General features: G+C 33.8%; 3 protein-coding genes across 6 annotated transcripts; 2 read left to right on the forward strand and 1 right to left on the reverse strand.

Annotated features, from left to right (window-relative positions):
• Window positions 1-9,771: 9,771 nt before the first annotated feature.
• Window positions 9,772-13,052, forward strand: LOC107887122 (7-methyl-GTP pyrophosphatase). The gene is made up of 9 exons (XM_016811268.2): window positions 9,772-9,873; window positions 10,044-10,115; window positions 10,187-10,261; window positions 10,799-10,879; window positions 11,451-11,520; window positions 11,596-11,687; window positions 12,302-12,343; window positions 12,421-12,501; window positions 12,741-13,052. Exons 1-9 carry the CDS (start codon window positions 9,847-9,849, stop codon window positions 12,810-12,812), a joined length of 612 nt encoding a protein of 203 aa, XP_016666757.1. The 5' UTR covers window positions 9,772-9,846; the 3' UTR covers window positions 12,813-13,052.
• A 2,480-nt stretch (window positions 13,053-15,532) lies between these two features.
• Window positions 15,533-17,661, forward strand: LOC107887123 (3-ketoacyl-CoA synthase 4). The gene is given in 2 exon segments (XM_016811270.2): window positions 15,533-17,145; window positions 17,148-17,661. Coding segments are annotated over 2 exon segments (1,545 nt in total). The 5' UTR covers window positions 15,533-15,896; the 3' UTR covers window positions 17,444-17,661.
• Window positions 17,662-18,101: 440 nt separating this feature from the next.
• LOC107887124 (sugar transporter ERD6-like 6) lies at window positions 18,102-22,231 on the reverse strand. 4 transcript variants are annotated; one of them, XM_016811271.1, is made up of 19 exons: window positions 22,124-22,231; window positions 21,628-21,935; window positions 21,483-21,545; window positions 21,316-21,405; window positions 21,176-21,235; window positions 21,039-21,104; window positions 20,885-20,950; window positions 20,716-20,791; window positions 20,569-20,633; window positions 20,380-20,472; window positions 20,217-20,297; window positions 20,051-20,135; window positions 19,923-19,969; window positions 19,778-19,840; window positions 19,630-19,689; window positions 19,452-19,517; window positions 18,870-18,929; window positions 18,541-18,655; window positions 18,102-18,467 (listed from the first exon to the last, which is right to left on the reverse strand). In XM_016811271.1, exons 2-19 carry the CDS (start codon window positions 21,820-21,822, stop codon window positions 18,355-18,357), a joined length of 1,464 nt encoding a protein of 487 aa, XP_016666760.1. In that variant the 5' UTR covers window positions 21,823-21,935; window positions 22,124-22,231; the 3' UTR covers window positions 18,102-18,354. The 4 variants fall into 4 exon arrangements, with proteins under 4 accessions (XP_016666760.1, XP_016666761.1, XP_040965267.1 ...); XM_016811272.2 differs by lacking the exon at window positions 22,124-22,231 and having other exon boundaries at window positions 21,628-22,069; XM_041109333.1 differs by lacking the exons at window positions 19,452-19,517; window positions 22,124-22,231 and having other exon boundaries at window positions 21,628-22,071.
• Between the last annotated feature and the right edge of the window lie 1,752 nt (window positions 22,232-23,983).

Genomic DNA, 23,983 nt, shown 5'->3' on the forward strand with positions numbered 1-23,983 from the left:
AAGGCTAAACTGAAAGCTAGACAGAATTTAAAGGGAAAAATCAGAATAAAATAAAGTATCGGACCCAAATTATAACATGCGGATGAGATGGGGGACCAAATGGGGAAATATTCCTTGTCCTCCAAAATGCACTATTCCAAAAGGACCAAACCGAAACCAAGATAAAACTAAGTGGAAAAAATTAAAAAAAGAAAATAGAATAGGACCCTATTGAAATCGGCCTTAAAGCGGAAAGACTAAGGGCGCAAATAGCCCCTTCATCCAAAAACATGCGGATCCTAGTGGATCTTGGGTCGGGTCGGATCGGGTCGTCAAAACGACGCCATTTTGGCCCCTGAAGCTTAAACTTAAAACGACGTCGTTTTACAACCCCTATTTAAGTTAATTTTTTTTCAAAAATTTCATTTCACTCCTCTTTCAGGAAAAAAATCCCTCTTTTCTCTCCAAAGTCCCTAGGTTGACCATAGCTCCGGCGAAACGCCGCGTCAGTCGCCGGTCGCCGTAGATGGCGCCGACGTCTACGGCGATCAAAAATAAAAAAATTTTCATTTTTCCTCCGACAGTCAAAAACAGGTGAGCCTTCTCTCTTTTTTGTGTTTTTTATTATATATATGTATATGGATAAAAAGAAAAAAATAGATTAAAAAAAAAACAAAAGAAAAATAATAAACCTTAGTATCTGATTTGACTTTGCTTTGCACTTCTTTGCTCTTTTTCTTGAATTGCTTTCTCTGTGTTTGTATTTTTTTGTTTTTTTATTCAAATCTCGTAAAAAAACTACATACTCTTTGAGGCTTTTTATAGCCTGATTTACAACTTTTTTTCTAATGATTATTTTTTGCTTCTCTGCAGGTGCAAATGGGCAGTGGAGTAGATGGGCAAGGCGGTGGCCAGTGGCGGTGACAGAGGCTAGGGACTAGGGCGGCACACTAGGGTTTTTTTTTGTTTTTATGTTTATTTTTGTTTTGGGTTGTATTGGGTTTGGGCCATTTGGGCTGCTATTTTTTTCTTTGTAATTGGGCTGCTGTTTTATTTATTTATTTATTTAATATTTATGCCCTGGACAAAATAGGCCCGTTACAATCTTCTTTTCTCTTTCATCAAAAATATTAAAATTTAAGGCTGGAGACAACGGAGACATCAATTTAAGCTAGATCTGAAACCCTAAATTCCATTAACGATTTCTTAATGTTAAGGTAAGTCTTATGTCTCTGAAAGAGTAGATCTGTATGAGTGCATAAAGAAGTAAGGCTTTGTATATGGATTATCTGTGCTGAGATAATGGTAAAGTTCATTCAAACGGGTTTTGATGGTATTCTTTTGTTATATATGACAATGGCTGCTACAGTTCATGTGTAGATCTTAGATTTGGAGCTTAAGCTATTACATGTTATTGTCAGGTGAGTCTCTAAGATAACTCTTGCTTATACGTTGTTTACTTGTGATGTTCTTGTGTAAAACGATTGAATGATGAAACTGAAGCTAGATGAGTATAATATGATGGTCATGTAATGTATGAATGATTGTTGAGGATAAAATGAATGTTATGGCATGGATCTAAGAAGTAGATTGGTCGATTATGTGTGTATTAGATGTATGCTATGAATGTATTCGTCAAGATTAAGTTATGGTCCTAAAGATGAATGTGAACTAGGTCAATGCATGGAAAGTTTTTCCATTGAGTTTATGTTTGTCTCTGCGAAGTCGTCTAAAGAGGTCCGTTGAGACTTTAAACACGATCTTTGAAAAGGAAAGCCCATGGACGATGATAGGCAAACCTCATAGAGAGTGAGTTTTAGCATATCCATATCGCAAACACGTCAGAAAAGGAAGTCATTGTGGCATAATATAAAAGAAAGCCTCTGTGGCGAAACTCGAAAGGAATGGCCCTTGTGGTGAACCCTGAAAGGAGTAGCCCTTATGGCAACCCATTTGAAAAGAAATGCCCTTGTGGAGAGCTCTAAAGGAAGGAACCACATGGTGTATCATGTTTATAACCCAGGATAAGATATTTTCAATGAGCTTCCTTCATGGAGGACTACATATGAAACATTATGGCGAACCCATTATGGTTTTCAACTAAAATCAGAAAGGTTAGTATGCACTAGAGTTGCTGCCGAATCCAGAGTAAGGACCAAGCAAACTGGAAGAACAACCTGTGAAATGGCTATGTCAAGTAATTCAAAGAGAGACATTTGTCCATAGTTATTAGAGGAAATGATAGTCAAAGAAAGAACATGTAAGTAAGTGACTCCAGATATTGTTTGAAAAGGGTATGAGTAAAGGAACCATTGTCAGGATGGATCGAAAGAAAGTCCTGAGAAGATGAAGTTATTGGCGTATTAATCATGATATTAGATAGTTGAATACCAAAGAAGGAAAATTGGTAGAGTTGGACTACTCACTCAATTATGGAAAGTACGTTTAAGGTACAAATGATTATCCTTCACTAAGTTCTCTTGAACTTACATGGTTTATTCTTTATGTTTCAGGTAAAATGTAAGAACACGCCTAGAGGAATGACGCCAATACTATACCAAAGAAGTGGTGTATCGGTATATTTTGCATACATAGTAGTTGGGCGGCTGATCGAAGCCTGAACATGTCCCTAAATTAGTAACTTAGGAACCTTACGTTAGATCAGGATTTAAATCTAGATGCTATTGTAATTCAATTCATGTGTATCGTACTCATATTCATTTGTTGCAAGTATTTATGTATTTTATTACGAAGCATTGTAATTAAGTAGTTGAAATCGATTGACATTTGTATAAGAGTGGTAATGCCCAAGATCTGGATCTAGTTCATCATTTGTGTTTAGGGTGTTACATTGTATAATTATCGTCACATGGTTTTTGCACGCAAAAAAAAAATAGAAGCAAATGTTGCTCATTGGTTGTCTAAGTGTTTAACTAATACTAAGCTGTATTACGTGGTTGAACTGTAGTACGGAAAGATAATTTGTATTAGCAGAAAAACCTAAACATGTCCTTAGTCTACTAGGAAATGAGCAAACTGATTGAAAGACTAATATGTCATCTATCAAGTTCAATTGGGGAGATGTCTTATCTTAGGCATAAAAGTGGATGACTCTCAGAAGATAGAGACATGGATGTTACTGACTGGACTAATAGTACATCAGACAAGACCCAATCAGAATAGATCCTGAATCCGTTTATGGATTTATTCACTTGTGACATTCGTAGTGTGGCATACCTAAATCTTGAGTGAATGGTGGACTATGTATGTATGACTCGTATACTTTGATGTAACTAAAAGTCTGAGCTTAAATAGATAAGGAACAAAGAGCGGGTGCATTGGCTGTATGGCTTCTATAGTGCATCATTCATAACAGTGGAATTAATAGCTAAAAACAAGAGTAAATGATATCTTCACGTTGGTATTACATGGCTGATGAAATGTAAATGTGGCCCTGGGTCGTCCATCTTTGTGATAGATGACTTGACCACTATTTTATAGTGATTGACTTTTCATGAAGAAAGATATAATGGTTACTATGAGATAAAATAGAATCATATTGGGAGAAAAGATATTATCCCAAAGAGATCAAAGATATCCTATGAGGGTAACACACTTATGACAAGGCCATTAGACGAGCAGTGAGTAGTTTCTTTTGTAATGATATGTCATCGGGGAGAGCTCAGTCATGATACTATAGTGGAATGACTTTGTGACTAAATTAGTTTATAACTAATAGGCGAAAAGTCAAAACTTAATTATAAATCATTTAAGCCTAAACTAAATATGTCCAATCGGTCCCTCCGCTAGCTCGTTGAAACTAGAATTGAATTGCTTATTTGAATAGAAATGAACAAAATGAATAGAAAAAAAGAAACGGAAAACCTTTATGAATGATTATGATTTTCTCCGAAATGGAGAAACAGAATCATTTGGAAATGAATATAGGTTTCCAAAAATGGAAATGGAAATTTGCAACCCTATATAGGATTACTTAAGAAATGATGGAAGAATGAGTTTATGTTTTTGGACTGTTTTAAAGCCTAAAAATGAAAATAAATCATTCGGTCATAGTAAACATGTTGAGTTGTGACATATTAAACGAATTTTCTCAAAATTTTACCAGGAGTAAAATCATTAAAATTTTACTGAGGTGAAATTGGGATGAGAAAATTATGTAATATGTAAATATTAAAGTTTATTTTGGGAAATAAAAAAAACTGATTCTAGTTTAATCACATTACAGAATATTGGGTCAAAAAGGCCTAAAAAATACTCGTAATTGGACCTGATGTGATAAAGGCCTAAAACCTCTCATATAAAGAGGTGTGTAGCACCCCAGACCCTGCCCAGACATTATGGCCGAATCTAGCGATGTCACATGAAAGTGTTTTCGAAAAATAAGTCGTTGATAAACCATTTCCCTATCTAAATCATTTTTTGTTATCTTATATTAACTCTAAAATCAAGTTATCTGTTTCCAAAACATTTACCATTTATTTACTAGTCGTTATAATTTGCAGAAGCTTTTAAAACGATTTACGTAATGGTGAGTACTTTGAAAGAAAACATTTGTAACTTTTGAAAACCCATGTTTCCCTACCACTAGTAATTACGAATCATAAACAATGATAAACATATCCTAAATTAAGGTAAAAATCCATAAAGGCCTTATACAGTAAAAATACCCCAAATAATAATACTTATAATCATAATCAAATACGAAAATATATGCGGTTGTGTGGCCACCTTTGAGTCCCTCGCTGCATCAATCCACCTATGTCTGAGATTACCTGCACAGTAAAACACAGCCACCTATGCCCGTGTTCTGCACACGACCAACCTCGTCGATCACATGCTCGTGTTCGATCATACGACCCACCACATGGGCGGCCACACGCCCGTATGGTGTCGACAGCCTCACTTTTCGACTTTTTTCCAATTTCAGTTTTCAACGTTGTGATTACACACCTGGTTACGAAAACGCGCACACAGTGCTTGAGCACTCCAAATCTAAGTTCAACCACAAACATGCAATTAGTTGCATGTCAACCAAATTTAAAACGACCCTAATCGAAAACACTTAATCACTTTGTCGACAACCACTTACCTCGTTTGAACAACCAAGGCCCTACCTACTTAAACCGTCGAGAACGAATGATCACTAAGCTCTTGCAATCCAACCGAACCCTTATTAACAAATAATCATATGAATAGTTTGAACCAAATCGAAACTCAAACTCATCGAAAGCGCAAGACCGCATAAAGAGAAAGGAACTATCATCAAATAAACCAAAGGTAAAGGCCAAAGGCACAACAATTCGATAAAGAACAAAGATGAAGAGAACGACAACTATGGGAAAAATATCGGCACAGAGAGGGACACCAAAGCAGATAAAGAATCAGCAATGGTGGAGGAGTAAACGTCTGTCGAGGGAAGGACAAAGCCGAAGGGAAACAAAAGGTGTAGCCGAGAATCACCTAACAATATTCAGCCAATGGAAAAGAGCAAAGGAGAAAAAGAGAGAAAACGATAGCAACAGTTTAGGGGAAAGCACCTATGCCGTAAAGGAGAATAAATTCAGAAAAGAAAGAGAACAAAAATGGTAGAAACCTTTAGCAAAGATTCGGCCTCCAAAAAGTGAAAATAGTAGAAAAAAAACAGAAATGGAGAGAAAGTACAACCCAAAGCCAAAATCTTGAGAAACAAGAGTTCAAGTTCGGTACCATCTCTCCCACTATCCTCAAATTCCTAAATTTTTCTCCCCAAATCCCTCAAAACCGTCCACCCCTCCCTCAACTACCTAATTCAAGTTCCACTACAACTCTTCAGTAGTTCTGTTAGACTAAATCACCTACATGGCACTAACAGCAAAATAAAACATCAGCACTTTGCCAATCTACTTAACCACCAGACCAACAGGTCCATTCTAACATGTTTTTCCAATATTTATTTATAAGCCTACTAGCTAAAGATAGGGGTTTACTCAATTAAAAACAAATTTTTTTCCCAAGCTAAGGCTTGAACCCAAGACTTCTCAAACACTCCTAGAACACATAATCATTGAAACAGATACACTGTTGTCACAATCCCACGTGAATAATTATAAAGGATTTTTGGGGCGTTACAAGGTGAGACGACAAAACCCTAGTTATTATTAACTAGGGTTTCCCCGCCCTATGTCCTAGATAAACTAAGATATTGTTTTTCTAGTGGAAATGAACTTTTACAACTCTACAAAGGTTCTATCTTCTCTTCCTATAAATAGATCGCACTGTTAAAGTTATTAACACAACTTTTTGAGATTATTACTCTATCGAAAAATAAAGAGAACTTAATCTTAACTTCTAAATTTATTTTTCCAGAATTACAATTCTACCCATTTCTATTAAAGAAGAAAGAATTTTTATTGTCACCCCAAAAAGGACAGAAAACTTTTTCTAATTCTCTGTTTTGATTCAATTGGTTTAAGCCCACACTTGAAGAAATTTGTGGTACGAGAAAGCAAAGAAGATCATTTGGTTGAAAGTCAAAAACAATGAACGTCCGCTAAGCCGAAAACACAGGTACAAATCCGGTTAAGTTTTATTGCCATAAGTATCTCAAACCAAGTCGATTTTCAAATTTTTAATTTTTCGCTGTGCAAAATAAAATCATTTTCAAACTGGGATTTTTCCAACAATATGAACTAAAAAACACCAGAAAAACAAGCAAGAAAAATAAAACCCTAAGCTTTGGAGAAAACTAAACCTTAAAAGATGAAAAGAGAATGAAAAACTAGCTAAAACTAATGAAAAATGCCTAAGTCTATCTAGTCTCCTTTTCTCTCAACCAAATTTGGCTTCTTTTAGCAATGTTTCTAACCCATATTTTATGCTCAAAATGCCCCTAAGCGTGTTTCTTTGGTTGGTGTAGGAGTTGGATAAGGGCTACCCCTACGGTCATTTTCTGTCTGCCTCGTTAGGGATATCATGATACCTATGGTCTGGTATCGCGATATCCTTGTCAATCTTGACTTGGGCGATTCCTTGGGAATTGGATATCGCGATACCCATTCTTAGATATCGAGATATCACTGTGAAGGGCCTCAATCATCTTCAATTCAACACTATTCAAGGTATAATGACTTCCATGCTTTGATGTAGTGATACCCTTCTTCTAGGCGATATTTTTGCTCATGTTTGGGCCCCCGATGACTCCCTTCAATAGCCAACCAATCATTAAGTCCTTGGTGGTGCATTTGGCCATTTTGGGTCTCAAAAGTAATAAAAAAACATAACATTTCATTTATTAAAACTAAAAACGAAAACTAAGTAAAAACATGACAAAAACATATAAATTGCTCGGAAACAAGCTTGTCAAGTGTAATGAGGAACCTAATTTAACATGTCAAGTTACGATAGATTAATCACCTGCGCATGAAAATAAATAGATCTTCTCACTAAGCAAATGAGCTTAGTGATATTAACATAATTCGAAAACAATACATAAACAAATCAAGCAAGTAAGCTAGTTATGAATTCATTTATAAACAAGTCTTTATCATTTAGCATTGTCTCATAGTTCACTACTTACAGATTCTTTATGAAATCATTATTTTGTTCAAGACTCATATATCAACTTACTAATATGCTTTCAAGGCTTTAAATTACCATATCTATTGTTACACTTTGATTCAAAACTTAGCATCATTGCTATCTCAATCTCATTTTCAAACATGTAACACTTTCATATCAATATTCGTGTCTTATTTTCATAAATCGACTAATCAAGTACTTCAACTCGTTTCATAGCATCATCGGCCCCTAGGGCTCTTAATACACATTTCGCATGATCTTTCATATGCTATCATTCATCACATTTACATTAAGATTCAACGATCAAATCAAACATGAGCTATTCAAATAATTCAATTCGCATTTCAACTTATATAATTAACCTTGTAGTATTTATGTTTTGGCCCCTATTAAACAGACACGGACTCAAGACTGGATATGCAAATTAAACCATTGACACACCTCATATTTGCCCTAGATCATTGGTACGTAATTGAAGTAATACATGTTTAGCACGCATATATCCACCCCTAGATCATTAGTATGTAATCAAAGTAATATGCAACCGGCACCATAGTATCTCTGTATACTAATCCTATAACATGCCAACTATACCCGTAACTCTATTTGAGACCATTTAATAGGGCATTCATAATGATAATATCCACATGATCTCTTTATCATTTATTTAATTACATAGCAAAATCATATCATTTTAATTTCATCATCTTGCAAAAATATATATATACATCATATTGTCATGTAGCATTATTTTTTTTTCAGTAGAAAAGTGTAGCATCATGTAGCATTAATTTCGTTCATCTAGTCATCGTAGTTTTCATCATATAGCATGAATTAATTCTCTTACACATTCATAGCATTTCAACAATCATCATACCACAAATATATTTAACATTCATGAGACAAGCAACATTTTTACTTTATTCAAATTTACTACCCAATCGTTATCATTTTAGTCCCTCGATATTCTAGCTTCGCCTCGAGTAATTTGTCTTGGAAGCTCACGGCAATGGTGAAGCAAACCCTTGAAATTTTCTGTTCTTTTCTTTTCCCCTATGCATGTACGACAATGTGAAAAAGATTATGATAAAATTTTTGTTTCTGTTTCCCACTAACATGGTATATATATAAGTCACTAAAATCCTAATTAAGCTTAATTAAGCTTAATTAATCATTTATGAATGGCCATGATTCATGCTCATCTCACTTAGTGGAGATTGATGGCAAAGATGAAACTTAGCCTTTAATCACACTTTCAAAATGGCCATATTACATTTAAGACCTTGATTAAATTGCTACATAAGACCTCTTGCATTTCCTAAATCGATTCTCACTAATGATGACACTTGTGCAATTTAATCCATATACTATAATTAACGACTTACTTGATTTAAATACTCATTAAATCCATATTATGGATTCATACTTAATGCATAAATTCTTTGATTTATATTCTCACTATTTCAATTTACAAAATTCGATTTCAAAAATTGTATTTTTCATCAACGGCTAAAACTAGATCTTTCATAACTTACTTTGCAAATAAAATGGATTTTTTGGTAATTTCTTAAATGGGTTGGGATTTGAGTTGAGGCTCGGTTGATGGGTAACAACTCAGTAAAGAGTTTATAAATTGTATAGATGCAATGTAATACATAGATTTTGATTTGACGAAAATTATATACATTAACTTTCGATTTTAGTACAATTGTACATATTTAAAAAAAGAAATGCATCAATTTGTTTTCATATTAGATAAATATAATCTTTGTTGGATAGTATATGTAAATATAAAATGATGCTACATCAATAACAATATTAGTAATATGTGAAAATTAAATTAAATAAAAAAATTTATATGTAGAATTACATAAAATCAAAATTATTGTAATAGCATTAGAGCAAAATTTATGACTAATTTTAATATTTTAAAAGATGACTACCAAGAAAAATAAAATAATGAATTAAATTTGAAGAAAAAATTTAAATTGTTGACAAACAGTAACTGAAGACAGATTACACCCAAAAAATAAACAAAGAACACATTTACAAAACATGGCAAAATCAATTTTTACAGTCAATTCACGAGTATTGACAATTCTAGGCTTGGGCTTTCACGTTAGAATAAATTTTATGGAGCATTGGCGGGCTTAGTGGTCCATAGGGCTTGGAACCAGGGCCCTATTTCGGTCCGCACCATCTCAGACTCGGTCTTTTTTCTTCGTTAACTCACTGTTGCTCCCTAAATACTCGCTGATCAGTAGAGCTCCGCTTTTTGCAAAGACAAAAATGGAAGACAAAACTTCTCAGTTCAAGGTACGCCAAAACTAGTCACTTACTTGACAGCATCTTTGTTTCTATTTGCTTGTCTTCAAAACAAATTTATATCAACAATTTAAAAATAAAAATAAAAGGAAAACCCCCGAATATTAGCTTTCCAAAAACTCTGTTGAAAGTTTAACTGATTGATAGTTGTTTCACTGCAGATAATATTGGGGTCATCTTCCTTACCTCGTCGTAAAATATTAGCTGAAATGGGATATGAATTCACACTCATGGTAATTTTCATTTCTTTTGGAAATTTTAATATATTAGGGAAAAAAAGTTTAATTTTTTGTTATTTTTGCAGAGTGCAGACATTGACGAGAAAGGTATCAGAAAGGAGAAGCCAGAGGAGTTGGTCATGGCCCTTGCTGAAGCAAAGGTTTTCCTCTTCTTTTACTTAATCTTGCTGTGTTCATTTGGAATGATTGTTTTGATTGACTGAAAAATTTTAGAGCCTAGAATCGATGTATTTATTGGCTTGCTTTGAGCCGTGTTTCATCTTTTCTTCTTCTTTATTGTGTTTCTGGGTGTTTTATTGTAAATTGGAGGGAAATTTTCGAGTTTCTTTTATCAATTCCACTGTAATAAAACTGCAAAGTGCTATTTAGGGCTCCAGTATCATGTTGTTATTGCAACTTAAGTCTAATAGGATGCTTAGTTTGAATCATATTTCTCTTGGTGAAATTCTGGTTTTGATCCGTGTTAGATGTATTACAAAATAATTAGGGGACTGAGACCGATCAAGTTTGCGACAGCATACTCTTTCAAACTGTAGCCTTTGTACATTCCCTTTCAGATCATTAAATTTACATGCATAATCTTTCTTATTCATTGTTGCCACTGCTTCTGTTGCCTGCTGCATGGTATTGTGTTCGTATATTCTGTTGCTTCGGCTTAGCTGAATGAATTTTTTCAGGCAGACGCAATCTTACATAGGCTCCCTGTCGGTGATTATGTAAAGGAAGCTGAGCCAACATTACTAATTTCTTCTGATCAAGTAAATATCTATTCTTGGACATGCTTTAGAGTTTCTGAAATGTTTAATTATGTTGTAGTCTTTGTTGCATGTGTCAAAATTTTGAATAATGCTTCTTTAATTGCGAAAATCTATTTTATTTCTGTTATAAATGTTATTTGGCTCTTTGGAGGAAATTTCATTTTTAAACCATATATAGGTAAATAAATTTCTATCTTAAACCTTTTTAACAGGTTCTTATAATTTAATGCTTCCTTAAATAGATGTTACAATGGATTTGTTCCTTTTCATGATTAATGTGAAGTCTTTTGACTGTAATTTTTCAATACTTATAAGAGGCTAATGTCTCACAAATAGTCAGATTTACTATTTCCTCATGCTAGAAGTGCTGTAAGATATGCACCACTATCTTGTAGGCTTATCTTGCAAATGTTTGTTTTTTTGCCTAAATGCATTTGTACGATGTATCATCTCATAGATGGAAATTGGTGATAATCCATGCTTGTAAGCGTAGGCACATTTAATAATATTTTCATGTTGTACGAAACATTTTTACTTTTATACCTCACTGTTATTGTTAAATGTTCTGGAGGTGGTGGTCTATGAAGGTGTTATAAGGGAAAAACCAGCCAATGAGGAAGAAGCACATCAATTTATAAAAGGTTTGTGATAATACTCTTGATCCAATTTCTACTGTTCTACTCTTTCAAAACTTTACTGATTAACCATTTGCGCAGGCTATTCAGGTGGGCATGCTGCAACTGTGGGATCTGTTCTAGTTACAAACCTTAAAACTGGATTCAGAAAAGGAGAATGGGATAGAGTGGAGGTATTAATGGCTCTAATTTTTATCTGAATTTGCTAAGAAAGAATTATATTCTTCTAAATCGCTCGACTGACTGCCGCACAGTCTGTTAGAAAGATCTTGGCGAGCCCTATCTATAGGAAACCTCAATATTGCTGGAAAGACAATAAAAATAATCGGAGTTTTTAGGGCTTAGAGTTAAGGGTTCGGTGTCTTGAGTTTATGGTTTCATTAGGAGAAAAATATATTTCTAAGAACCCTAGAACATACCATAACACTGTTGTGAAGCATAAATGTCAGAGTGCATTATAGAACCATAGATGAAAATGCTTTGGTTCAGACCCCACTCTCATTCCATCTTCCTTTCATACCTTGGTGTGTGTGTGTGTGTGATGGGTATAGTTCTTCAGCTTACTTAGTCAAATTATTTAACACTTGCATCAAGCTATAGTAGCCACAGAATATGAAATAGTAATGAAGAACATATTTTACTCTACCCACTTTATGCATGTTTCCATCACCATATTCATCATGTTTCCTTCTGGGTAAAAAAACAGTCTGCTGCACTTAAGCATGTCCATAATGTGGCTTAACACTTTCTTTTGTTGTTATTAATTTTCATTTTTAATGCCCTGCAGATACATTTCCATGAAATACCAGACGAAGTCATTGAGAAATTGGTAAGAGTTTTTGTTTTTCTTTTCCCTCCTTTTGCTTACGGCCTGGGCAATGTCATTGTTCTTTACTTGTTGATCAGATCGAGGAAGGGAATGTACTACATGTTGCTGGGGGATTGCTGATCGAACATCCTTTGATAAAGCCATACATTAAACAAGTGGTTAGTTTGATTATTTTTGCGAATCTAGTGTAAATATGATTCTTGCACCATATTGCCTAGGCAACTTAAACATATGAATCATATAATGCATGAATACTTCCAAAGCCTCGACATTACCAACAACCCTTTTCCAAAACTTGTATTACTCAGCTTAGGCTTGAGTCCTGCATACGGGTATGTTCAATCGGATCTGAAGAGCATGATTTATTGTGGCATGAGATGTGGGTTTGGTTTTGCAGGTAGGGACAATAGACAGTGTGATGGGATTGCCGAAAGCTCTCACGGAGAAACTCATAAGGGAAGCTGTCTAGGAGCCACGCCATTTGAATCCATTGGAACTTATTTCACTTTTATTCTCTTCCGTATATTATCTTTGTCACTCATTTTATTTCCCTAAGCTGCTACTTTTGGTAAATAAACTACAGCCACATGCCCCCTTTTTTTTTTTTTTTTTTTGGTTTGGAAGATGCTGTAGTTGCGTAGCTTAAGAGGAGATCTTCACCTTTGAACAGTTGGCAATGTGGTCCGAAAAAATCAAACATGTTTTTCGACATCTTGGATTAGAGTTTGAGTAGAGGTCTCTTTCTTTAAAAATAGGTAAATTAATTCTTATATATTAAAGCAAAAAGTAAATTAGGCATTTTTATTAATAAAAATTGGTTCTTATATATTAGAGTGAGGTGTACATGGCTTATCTCGTGTAATTGTATTGTTATTCAGTAACAATAGAAAATGATGAAGTTTTTGCTAGAATGGAATAATTTGTCTTTAATTTAATATACATGGATTAATTTATTTCTCTTTTCAGTAAAAGAAATTAAATGTAATTTGATTCTTAATATAGAAGCTTCCGTTGCAATCAAGATGAACACAAAATAATGAGATCGAAGATTTCTAGAAAGTGAATTATTTTGTGAAGTAAGACAAAAGGGTTGATGAAGCGTGGTCAATGGCGGAGCAGGTTTTCTCATAACAAATAGTCTCTTCTTTGACATTGTTTTGTAGTTAAAAAAGAAGTCACCATCAAACAAAAATGTCCCTGTAATCCATATATTTTAAATTTAAATCATCCATTAATTTGAGAGAGTCCGGATATTATGACATTTACTCTTTCTTTTTTTAATATTCTTATTTGAGTTGCAAACTTAATCCTTTTTTTTTTCAATTTGTATTGAGATATTTTAATTTAAACGCAAATTTGAGTTTGAAATTGAGTACAAATGAGGCTTAAATACTCATTTAGCCCCTAAATTTATCATTTTCTTTCAAATTGATATTTATGATTTAAATTTTCATTCTATGAAGGGTTTTAGTACTTTCTTGTAATGGTATTAAGTTTGGTATGGTGGTACTTTCAAACAGTGACATGTGGTAATGATGATGTCATAAAGATATTATAATTTGATTTTTTTAAAATTATTAAAAAAATATAAAAATATCATAAATAATTTATAAACAAAAATAAAAATATATTATTTTTTAAAAAGTTACAAAAATTAAATTATCTTAAATGAAACAAAATATTATTTTTTATATTATTTTAAAAAAATAAATTAAAAAAAAATTTGTTTGCTATAGCTATTAGTTAATTACTTTTGTTAGGTCAGCCGGCTTACTTTGATTTCCCTTAGCACAAATTTTCTAATATTGATTATCAAGCCTTTAGCATGGAAAGTAAGCCTACGAAGCATCAAAGATCATCGTCCTTGTTCAATGTGATTGTGACTTCTAGTAGTGTCAACAGTAGAATATTATTTGATTCTTCTCCGGTGAGATTTAGTAGAGTACTGAGGAATAAGACGACACAGGATTGGGGTTGAATCGTGTATGTGGGTTCAGGGGCATTATGGTTCTGTAAGTAAGTTTGGTGTTTAAAAATGCATGGGTTATGTTGGGGTTGTCCAATGGAAATAGGATGAGGAGTCATGGTAGAAATTTGAAGGAAAACTAAACAGATATCGAAAAAATTAAAGAAATTTTCCAGAAGAAAAGTTGGGTTGTGAAATGAGGCTTATCTGAATCCGATGGCAATTCTGGTCGCCAATTTACTGCTTACCTTGGCCAACCAAACCCATCTCATCACTCTACGTGCTCTATCCCTCATGTCATTTGGGTGCTGATTGGTTGTTGTCAAATATGGTTTTTATAATTAAATAATATTTATTTTAATTCATTTTTTCAATTTAATATATAATTTTATTTGTATTTAAATTTCTTTTTATGATTTTTATATATACATTTTTAATTTTCAAATAAATTTTAATTTTTTAAATTAAAAAATAAGAATTATGATATCATTATAATGTCAGTATATAAAAATATCACATGCACCAGACTTAACAGAGTTGCAAAAAGTACCAAAACCTTTTAGAGCACTAATCTAATGAATATCCCCGCTCAAGAATGAAAATTGAGGTATCAACTTAAAAGAAAGCGACAAATTCAAAGATTAAATGAATATTTAATTTTACAATTAATGAAGTTTGAAAATTGTATCAGAAGGAAACTAAAGAATTTAATTTTTTTTATTTATTAATTTGATACTTATTTTTTATTTGAGTTAAATTTAACTATTAATTTTTAAAAAAAAGTTAAAATAATTTTTATAAAAATTATTGACTAAAATATTATTTTTTTAACAATATTGATATGATAATCTACATGTATTTTATACTGATATGATATTATTTATCTTATATATCACATTAAAAAATAATTTAAAAATTATAAAAATTAAAAAGATATATAAAATTGATAAAAATTAAAAATAAAGTAACATATGAATTGTTACACGAATTCTTATATTTAAAATTTAATGTTTGAGTAGACATTACTTAAAAAAAAACATTTAGATTATGGAACACAAAATTTGACCAAATAATTTCAAAATTCATGCAATTTGAATGTGGGTAAGGAAAGAAAAAACGATAAGAATGACATCATTTTTAGCCACGTGATTCTAGAAAATGGAGTAACTAGAATACAAAGAAAATAGTAAACAAAAATGATTCAAAACCATGAAAAATTCAGATTGATGTTAACAAAAAAAAATTCAACTCTTTCCACCAAAAACAAAGATTTCAATAATAGCAACCACTTAGACTCTTGACATTCATAACTTTTCCTATTCCCTTCCTTTCTCCGCACCACTCTTTGCATTAGATTCCCATCTTTAATCTTTATTTTCTCCAGAAACTAAATTTCTTCTCTCAAATTTCCCACATTTTTATTATTATTATTATTTTTTTTAAAGTTCAAACCTTGGGTGACGACTCACTCACTATTTGCAAATCTATTAATAGATTTGGTCAGTCCCAAGCAACAACCACTTACCACTCCCTCTTGACCGTTAAACCCCCGCCATACCCCCGGTTCATCACTTTTAACGGAGCATCATGAACCAAAGGGGTGTAGCCACCACAAATGGTGGCTCCGGAAGCGGCTCAGTTGGTGTTCGGATCCAACAATCCCGAAGGCTACCGGATTTCCTCCAAAGCGTTAATCTCAAGTACGTCAAATTGGGTTACCACTATCTAATTTCCAATCTTTTAACCCTCTGTTTTATCCCTGCCATCGCCGCACTATCGATCCAAGTTTCTCAAATGAATCTTGATGATTTACGCCAATTGTGGCTTCACCTTCAATACAATCTAGTCAGCATCATCATTTGCTCTGCTATTCTAGTCTTCGGGTTAACAGTCTATATCATGACCCGACCCCGACCCGTTTACCTTGTCGATTATTCTTGTTACCGTCCTCCCGACCATCTTAAAGCCCCGTACGGTCGTTTCTTGGAGCACTCTAGGTTGACCGGGGATTTTGATGAGTCGTCACTCGAGTTCCAGCGCAAGATTTTGGAGCGCTCGGGGCTGGGAGAAGAGACTTATGTGCCTAAAGCAATGCATAGTATTCCTCCAACGCCGTCTATGGCGGCGGCAAGGGAAGAAGCTGAGGAGGTTATGTTTGGGGCATTGGATACTCTTCTTCGAAACACGAATGTTAGTCCCAAGGATATTGGTATTCTTGTTGTGAATTGTAGTTTGTTTAACCCAACCCCTTCATTGTCTGCTATGATTGTGAACAAATACAAGCTAAGGGGAAATATTAGGAGTTTTAATCTGGGTGGAATGGGGTGTAGTGCTGGGGTGATCGCTGTTGATCTGGCTAAGGACTTGTTGCAGGTTCATAGGAATACGTATGCTGTTGTTGTGAGTACTGAGAATATTACTCAGAATTGGTATTTTGGGAATAGCAAGTCTATGTTGATACCTAATTGTTTGTTTCGAGTTGGGGGTTCCGCGGTTTTGCTTTCGAACAAGTCCAACGATAGGAGGCGAGCTAAGTATAAGCTTATTCATGTGGTGAGGACTCATCGCGGAGCAGACGATAAGGCATTTAGGTGTGTGTATCAAGAACAGGATGATGCAGGGAAGATAGGCGTATCTCTGTCTAAAGATTTGATGGCAATTGCTGGTGGTGCGCTAAAGACCAATATCACAACCTTGGGTCCTCTTGTTTTACCTATCAGTGAGCAGCTTTTGTTCTTCACAACTTTGGTAGTGAAGAAATTGTTCAATGCAAGTGTCAAGCCTTATATTCCGGATTTCAAGTTGGCATTTGATCATTTCTGCATACATGCTGGGGGAGGGCTGTGATTGATGAACTGGAGAAGAATCTGCAGCTGCTACCGATACATGTTGAGGCTTCTAGAATGACTCTCCATCGCTTCGGAAACACCTCTTCAAGCTCCATTTGGTATGAATTGGCATACATCGAGGCTAAGGGGAGGATTAGGAATCGCAACCGTATATGGCAAATTGCATTTGGAAGTGGTTTCAAATGTAACAGTGCAGTCTGGCAAGCTCTCCGGAATGTAAAGCCGTCTAGTAATGGTCCCTGGGAAGATTGCATTGATAAGTATCCTATGAAAATAAGCTCCTAGCTGGTAACATTTTGAGTTAGATTCAATTTTTCTCAGCTAGTTGTCAAATTTGGTTACCATTGTGTTTCATCTTTTGCATTTCTTGCATGTTTGGACTTCTATCATGTAGACTTTGCTCATTTTGTACTATAATTCTCAGTGTATTTACTAGTCAATGACATGTCTGATACCAACATTTATAGAAATTTTCATCAATGTACCATCATAGCATTTCATCCTGTTTAGTTTGTTTTTTGTTTTGTTTATTATTGTGATTACTAATAGTTATTACTCAGATATCGTTGATATATAATGCCTTTTTGCTGTTGCTAAAAGTGGCAAGGACCACAATGGCTAGAACTGATTAGTGACGCTTGCTTTCCTGCTGTTCAAAACTTGTATTCATCATGAAGCAATGATGAGTAACGTACTAATTTAGCTGAATCTTTGTTACTCGAAATGAATTGGTATATATGTACAACACATCCATGTTGAATTTTTTCTAGTTTTTCCATGTATTGGATGATCTTTGAAGAGTTATATTTTTATACCAATGTCTGGATATTCATTTGGCATGAATATTTGGCACAGCTACCCGGACAAAATTGTAGAGTTGGAGATGAACTTATTCTGCCTGGCTACTAATAACAGAAAATGTGGCATGGCCATGGTAAGAATATATGGCATGTATATGCCAAATGAAGGAATTAATCACTCAAATAAGTAGACAATAGTACATATATTTTATTTTGAGGATGAAATTTATACAAGTGATGTAGAAATAGAAGCTAGGAAGAAGAGATGCTTGCTAGAGAATATGGAAAGATAAATATATAAACAAAAATTTTACAGCTAGAGATGATTATAAAAGAATGGAAAATTGCAGGAACTGAATTATTCTATAGTGAAAATGGGGGGGAAAGAAGAAAAGCTTATCTAAAAGAGCGTTGGATTTCTTCGAGTGTTCTGCCCTTAGTCTCAGGGACCCAAAGACTCACGAATAGAATAGTGAAAGCGCTTACAAGCATGTAAATGGTGAAGGTTCCTGTTGCAGGTGAAGGGAGGTTGAGTTAATAATACCATAGCTCTATTAAATTCTGAGTTGGAGCAAATTGTACCTCCACTGTTCCAATCCAAAAGCAGGTTGGCAGTCATGGTAACCAGCCAGGCAGAGAACCAATTGGAAAGTGTTGCTATGCTTCCCGCTAGACCCTTTATATTTACTGGAAGGATCTGCACCAAATCATAAGATGCTAAAGTTTAAAGGGAGATCATCATCATTATTTATCAAGCATACTGGATATTATGCTGTAAGAATCAGGCATGGAAGTAGTATTGATCCACAGCCATTTGAAAAGAAACCAGCATTTTGTTTAAGCACTGCACTTGAAAGAAGTAGAACTGCTTGATTTGAATAGCAATGCTATAAAATGTAATAAGTTGATACCTCTGACATTATAACCCAAGGAATGGGCCCCATTCCCAGAGAGAAAGTTATCACCAAGGTCTGGAATAAAAAATGGATCAAGTTCAACAATTCGCCATTTATCAACAAAGAATCAAAGCAATAACCACGGTTGTACCATTATTTTAGTTCCTTTACTATAAAAGACATTTCAGTCCCACTAATTTTGAAAACAAATGGAGTAATGTGGCTTAATAAAGATGGCTGATATGGACCAAACTATAACTAGTTTAAACCTAATAATGACCTAAAAAAACACACAAATAAAACCGTAATAATTTGAGGTAAAAGTAAAATCAATTTCTTACCTCTACTAATTCTTCAAAACTGTCTTTTAACCTTTTAATTTAATTTAATATTTGACTTAATGTCAAGTCAGCCACTATTAAGTCATATTATTCCATTAACAACAAACTTAACATTTAAGGACTAAAATATCAGCTTTTCAAATATATAGAAACTAAAATATTTCTTTTAATAATAGAGGGACTAAAATCCACGTTATGATATGGTAGTAAACTTAACCCAATAACCACTGTATTAGAACAAGGAAAAGTAACATACCACAACTCCAACTACCGACAAGATGCCCATTATGCTATAAAGGCTAGACTCAGTAGACACAACATCCTGGTTCAATCATCAAAATGGTCATAATTTAGACCGAAACCCGAGTAGCATACAGATAAAACTTAGGTGTTTGCAGGGGAATTGTGAACAAAAGAATCCACCATATTGTTACCTTTAAAAAGAATGAGAGTGCAACAAGTAGGAGGCTGAGAGTCATTCCAGAAGTGGAAACCTGAAATAAATTAAAGGGCTGTAACAAATAAAGGCGCGAGTAATATATTGATATCCATTTGGGTATGCAGTTCAGCGAGTGAACTTACAATAAGCAGAAGCCGGCGGCCTGTTTTGTCCACCAACCATGTGGTTAAAGCAGTAGCAATGACCTAATCATACACAATTTCAACCATCACATTATTTCACAAGTTTTTTCATTGTGAACCCAGAAAAGGCTGGTGGCACTTGTACCTGAATGAAGCCAACTCCAAAGGTAGCTATATTGCCTGATTTAATTCCTGCTCAAGGTTCATATCATCAAGTTAAAGGATTCTTGTCTGGTAAATGTTTCCATAATGTGAAAACAAACTTATGTTTACCAGCAGTTTCGAATATGGTAGCGGAATAGAATATAACACCATTAATGCCACTAAGTTGTTGCAACATAAGAAGCCCAATTCCAACCTGAAAGTGAAAAATACTGTGTGGTTCTTACCAAGACCAAGTCATGATATTGTTGCAGATTTTGTGAGCAATTAAAAATACCATCAATGGAAACCAATATCTCCTTTTTTTGAGTTCTGCGAACCGGATCGTTGTTCTTCTATTTGTTGATGCTACAGACCTCTGTCAATTTAAAAAATAAAAATAAAAACTAACATAAACAAGTGTAAGTGGCAATTGCACAAATGACTCATAGTATTATTACCTTGATTTCATTGACTTCGATAGAAATATCGGTATCGAAACCCCTAAGAACTTGAAGAGAAGCTTCGAAATCTTCGGTCATTCCCATTTTTGCCTAAAATCAGGGAAGGAAACTCGAATCAGGCGATCATAACTATCGAAGTGAACATGCTTGAGTACAACCTGGTAACCTACTACTTCTCAAGCTTACCAGCCATCTAGGAGATTCTGGAATGAAAAATAGACCTGGAATCAAAATTGTACAAGGAAGTATTCCTGCCAAAAAACAAATTAGCAATTTATACAAGTAAACTGGAAATGATGAGAATGAATGAAGGTGCCACTGCTAGATGATTACCTAAAATTGCAAGTATCCTCCACTCCACAAAAAGTCCCAGCAAATAGGCTACCATTGTTCCAGTTGTAACAGACAACTACATAGTATAACATGTATAGCAGCCTCCTATTAATATTCAATTGTTCATCAACAGCATACATGGTGATTGGTGAATAGATCCAAAGCCAACCTGATTCACAGAACCCAAGCTGCCTCTCAAGTTTTCGGGTGCTATCTCAGCTATATACACAGGCACCTACATATGAAGAAGACACAACAAATACTCTCAGCAATGCTTTGCTACAAATTTCGATCTTAATTACCGAAGCATAGTTCATCGTTACCGTGTAAGAGATTATTCCCACACCGAAACCTTCCAGCAACCTTCCCATGTAAAGAAAAGATACGTCCTGGAAAATGCAGCAATCAAGTAAGTAGCTACATGAAGTTTGGATAATAATATAATGATTAGAAAACTCACATTTGCAAAAGATATAGCAAGCCATCCAATTATATTAGGAATAGCAGCAATCATCAAAGACTGCAATGGGAATAAGGAACTGAACTTAGTAACAATCAAAATCATCATAACAAGAAAAAAACTGTGATGGATTGGATTACCCCTTTTCGCCCTATATACTCTGCTATCTGACCACTGGTTATTGCTCCAACCATGGCACCCACATTTGATAAAGAACCAAATACAGAATACTGTCCCCAAAATAGGACACTTATTAGCCAAGTCAAAGACAAAACACAGTTGTGGACAATAGTGTAATAATTTATACCTCTGATACAGTTAACCCAAGTTCCTTGATGATTGCAGATTGTGTAGGAGAAGAGTAGCCATTCTAGCCAATTCAGAAACTTCCACTTTGTCATTTCAAATGATAGTAAAATCGAAAGCCAAATCAGAAGAAGTTTTTAACTTACAGTGAAACCGAATTGGATAGGACCCAAAGCAACAATCAAAACGCAAGCTACAACAGAGATGGAACTATCACGAATAACTTGAGATGAACCCAGCATACTGGATCCCGTCCTGGAACCCATTCGATACCAGCTTCCGGTATGCAGAAATGGCTTCCGTACGTCCCTCCCATCTTCAGAATCATCCCTGAAACTCATGTTTCCCTTCTTTTTTTCTCTGTAATCAGCAGTCTCTTTCAAGGAACAAAAGCTTTCTGATCACTCAGAGTGAAGATAAGGAGCTGTTTAACAAGACTTTAATACCTGGAATCCTGGAACAACAAGTTAGAAAATTACTACTTACTATAAATTATTATGATAAAAGGGATCCAAATTAATGAAGCAGAGAGGTATATGGTGTGTTGTAGCCAATTTCGTTTGTTCCATAGATCTGATAACAAGTTGAACCGATTTAAACTAGTTTTTAATGAAGAAAGAGGGAAGGGAGTAAGATTGTTACCTAATGTCAGAAAAAGCTTTAGCTTCCTATGCTATGATTGATATTCCAGTTTATATTTTTAAACGTGAAAGAAGAAATCATTTTTTGTTTTTGGTTTACAAGTCAAACGTGAAGACTAAAAGTTTACTTGTTTGATTGGAGGTGCAACTACCAGTCCTTGCTGTTAAACCAACCAACAGAAACTTGTCATTTGGCATTGTTTTGGTAAGTAAGGTTGTCTTCTCTGATTTTCTAAATCTTTCAGCAGTATAGTTGGCTGTTGGAACTGCATAATAATTTATAGCATTCTCTTGTATATATCTTCTTTTATGTACCATAATACTACCTCAATACTACATAGTTAATAAAATTAAACATCCTGGCTCGTGTACTTCTAAAAATTTGGATTCAAATAGATAAGAAATTAAAAGTTGATGCATTACATATACGACTCCTACAATATGTAACATCATTCACAACAATTAAATTTATAGTCTAACTAATGAATAAATAATATTTATCATTGGTATTACATAATGGATGAAAAGTAAACGTCATCACGGGTTATTTGTCTTTGTAATAAAAGACTTAATTACTATTTAATAGTAATTGACGTTTCTTAAAGGAAGAGGTAATAATTATCATGAGATAAAATAAAATCATATTAGGAAAATGAATTTATCCGAAAAAGATTAAATATATATTCAGATAACACACTTATAACAAGATCATTGATGAGCACTTAGTAGCTTTTGTAATGGTATGTAATTAGAGAGAGCTTAGTCACGATACTATAGTAGAATGATTTAAGCCCTAAATACATATGTTCAATCGGTCCCTTTACTAGCTCGCAACAAGAAATTAATTGTACGTAGAATCAAATGAACAAAAATGAATATAAAAAATAAAGTTAGAGAAATAAGTTGCATCCACAAATGAATGTGTTTTCTTACGGAGGGCGGAAATAACTTAAGAATTAATTTAAGGTTTTTAAATTATTATTTAATTAATTATAATTAAATAATTGAAATTCAAAAATGAAATTAAATTAATTAGTCATTATTAATATATTGAATATATAAATTAAATATATTTCCTCGAATTCTTTTATAGTAAATTTGTCATGATTTTAACGGAATTAGAATTGGGATGAAAAAATTTATTTAATTTAGAAATTAATTAATTAATTTAATAATTAATTAATTAATTTTTTTAAGAATAGAAAGCAAATATTTGTTTGGATTAAATTATTAAGTGTTGGATCAAAAGTCCAAAAAACACATATAATTAGACCCAATACATGATAGACCTAATTCCCTTCATTTTACATGTGAGGGGCGACAATCCTAATGTTTTTATCTTGGCTGTGTCACCCCCCTCTTCTAATTAGACTAGGAGAGTGTTTTTCTATTAAATAAATATTATTTGTGTTATACGTATTCAACCAGGAGTCTCTTATCTCTCCCTATAAATAGATCACACTAGTAGAGCTATTTACACAAGTTTTTATACATAAATTTCATATATTGTTATTCTACCTTAAAGTAGTGAAAATTTATTTTCTTAGAATAAATTACATTTTATGGGAATAATAATTTCTACTAATTTCTATTAAGAAAATTACTTTCCCACTAAAAGAAATGAATCATTTATAGTTTTGTGCTTGGTTCTTGTTGTTCAAGCCCACACCCAACGCAATTCGGGGTACAAGGATAGTAGATAAGGTTGTTTGGTTGAAAGTCAAAAACATTCCATTGTAACAATAAATTATTTTCATGACCGGATTTTCCAACAATTGGTATAGGAGTCAGGTTGTGCTAAGTTTATAGTACAAATAGATATTGAATTTTCTTTCTTCTTCATCTTTGGTTAATTCTGATA

This window comes from Gossypium hirsutum, chromosome A03, assembly GCF_007990345.1.
Source record: "Gossypium hirsutum isolate 1008001.06 chromosome A03, Gossypium_hirsutum_v2.1, whole genome shotgun sequence".
In the NCBI taxonomy this organism is placed as follows: domain Eukaryota; kingdom Viridiplantae; phylum Streptophyta; class Magnoliopsida; order Malvales; family Malvaceae; genus Gossypium; species Gossypium hirsutum.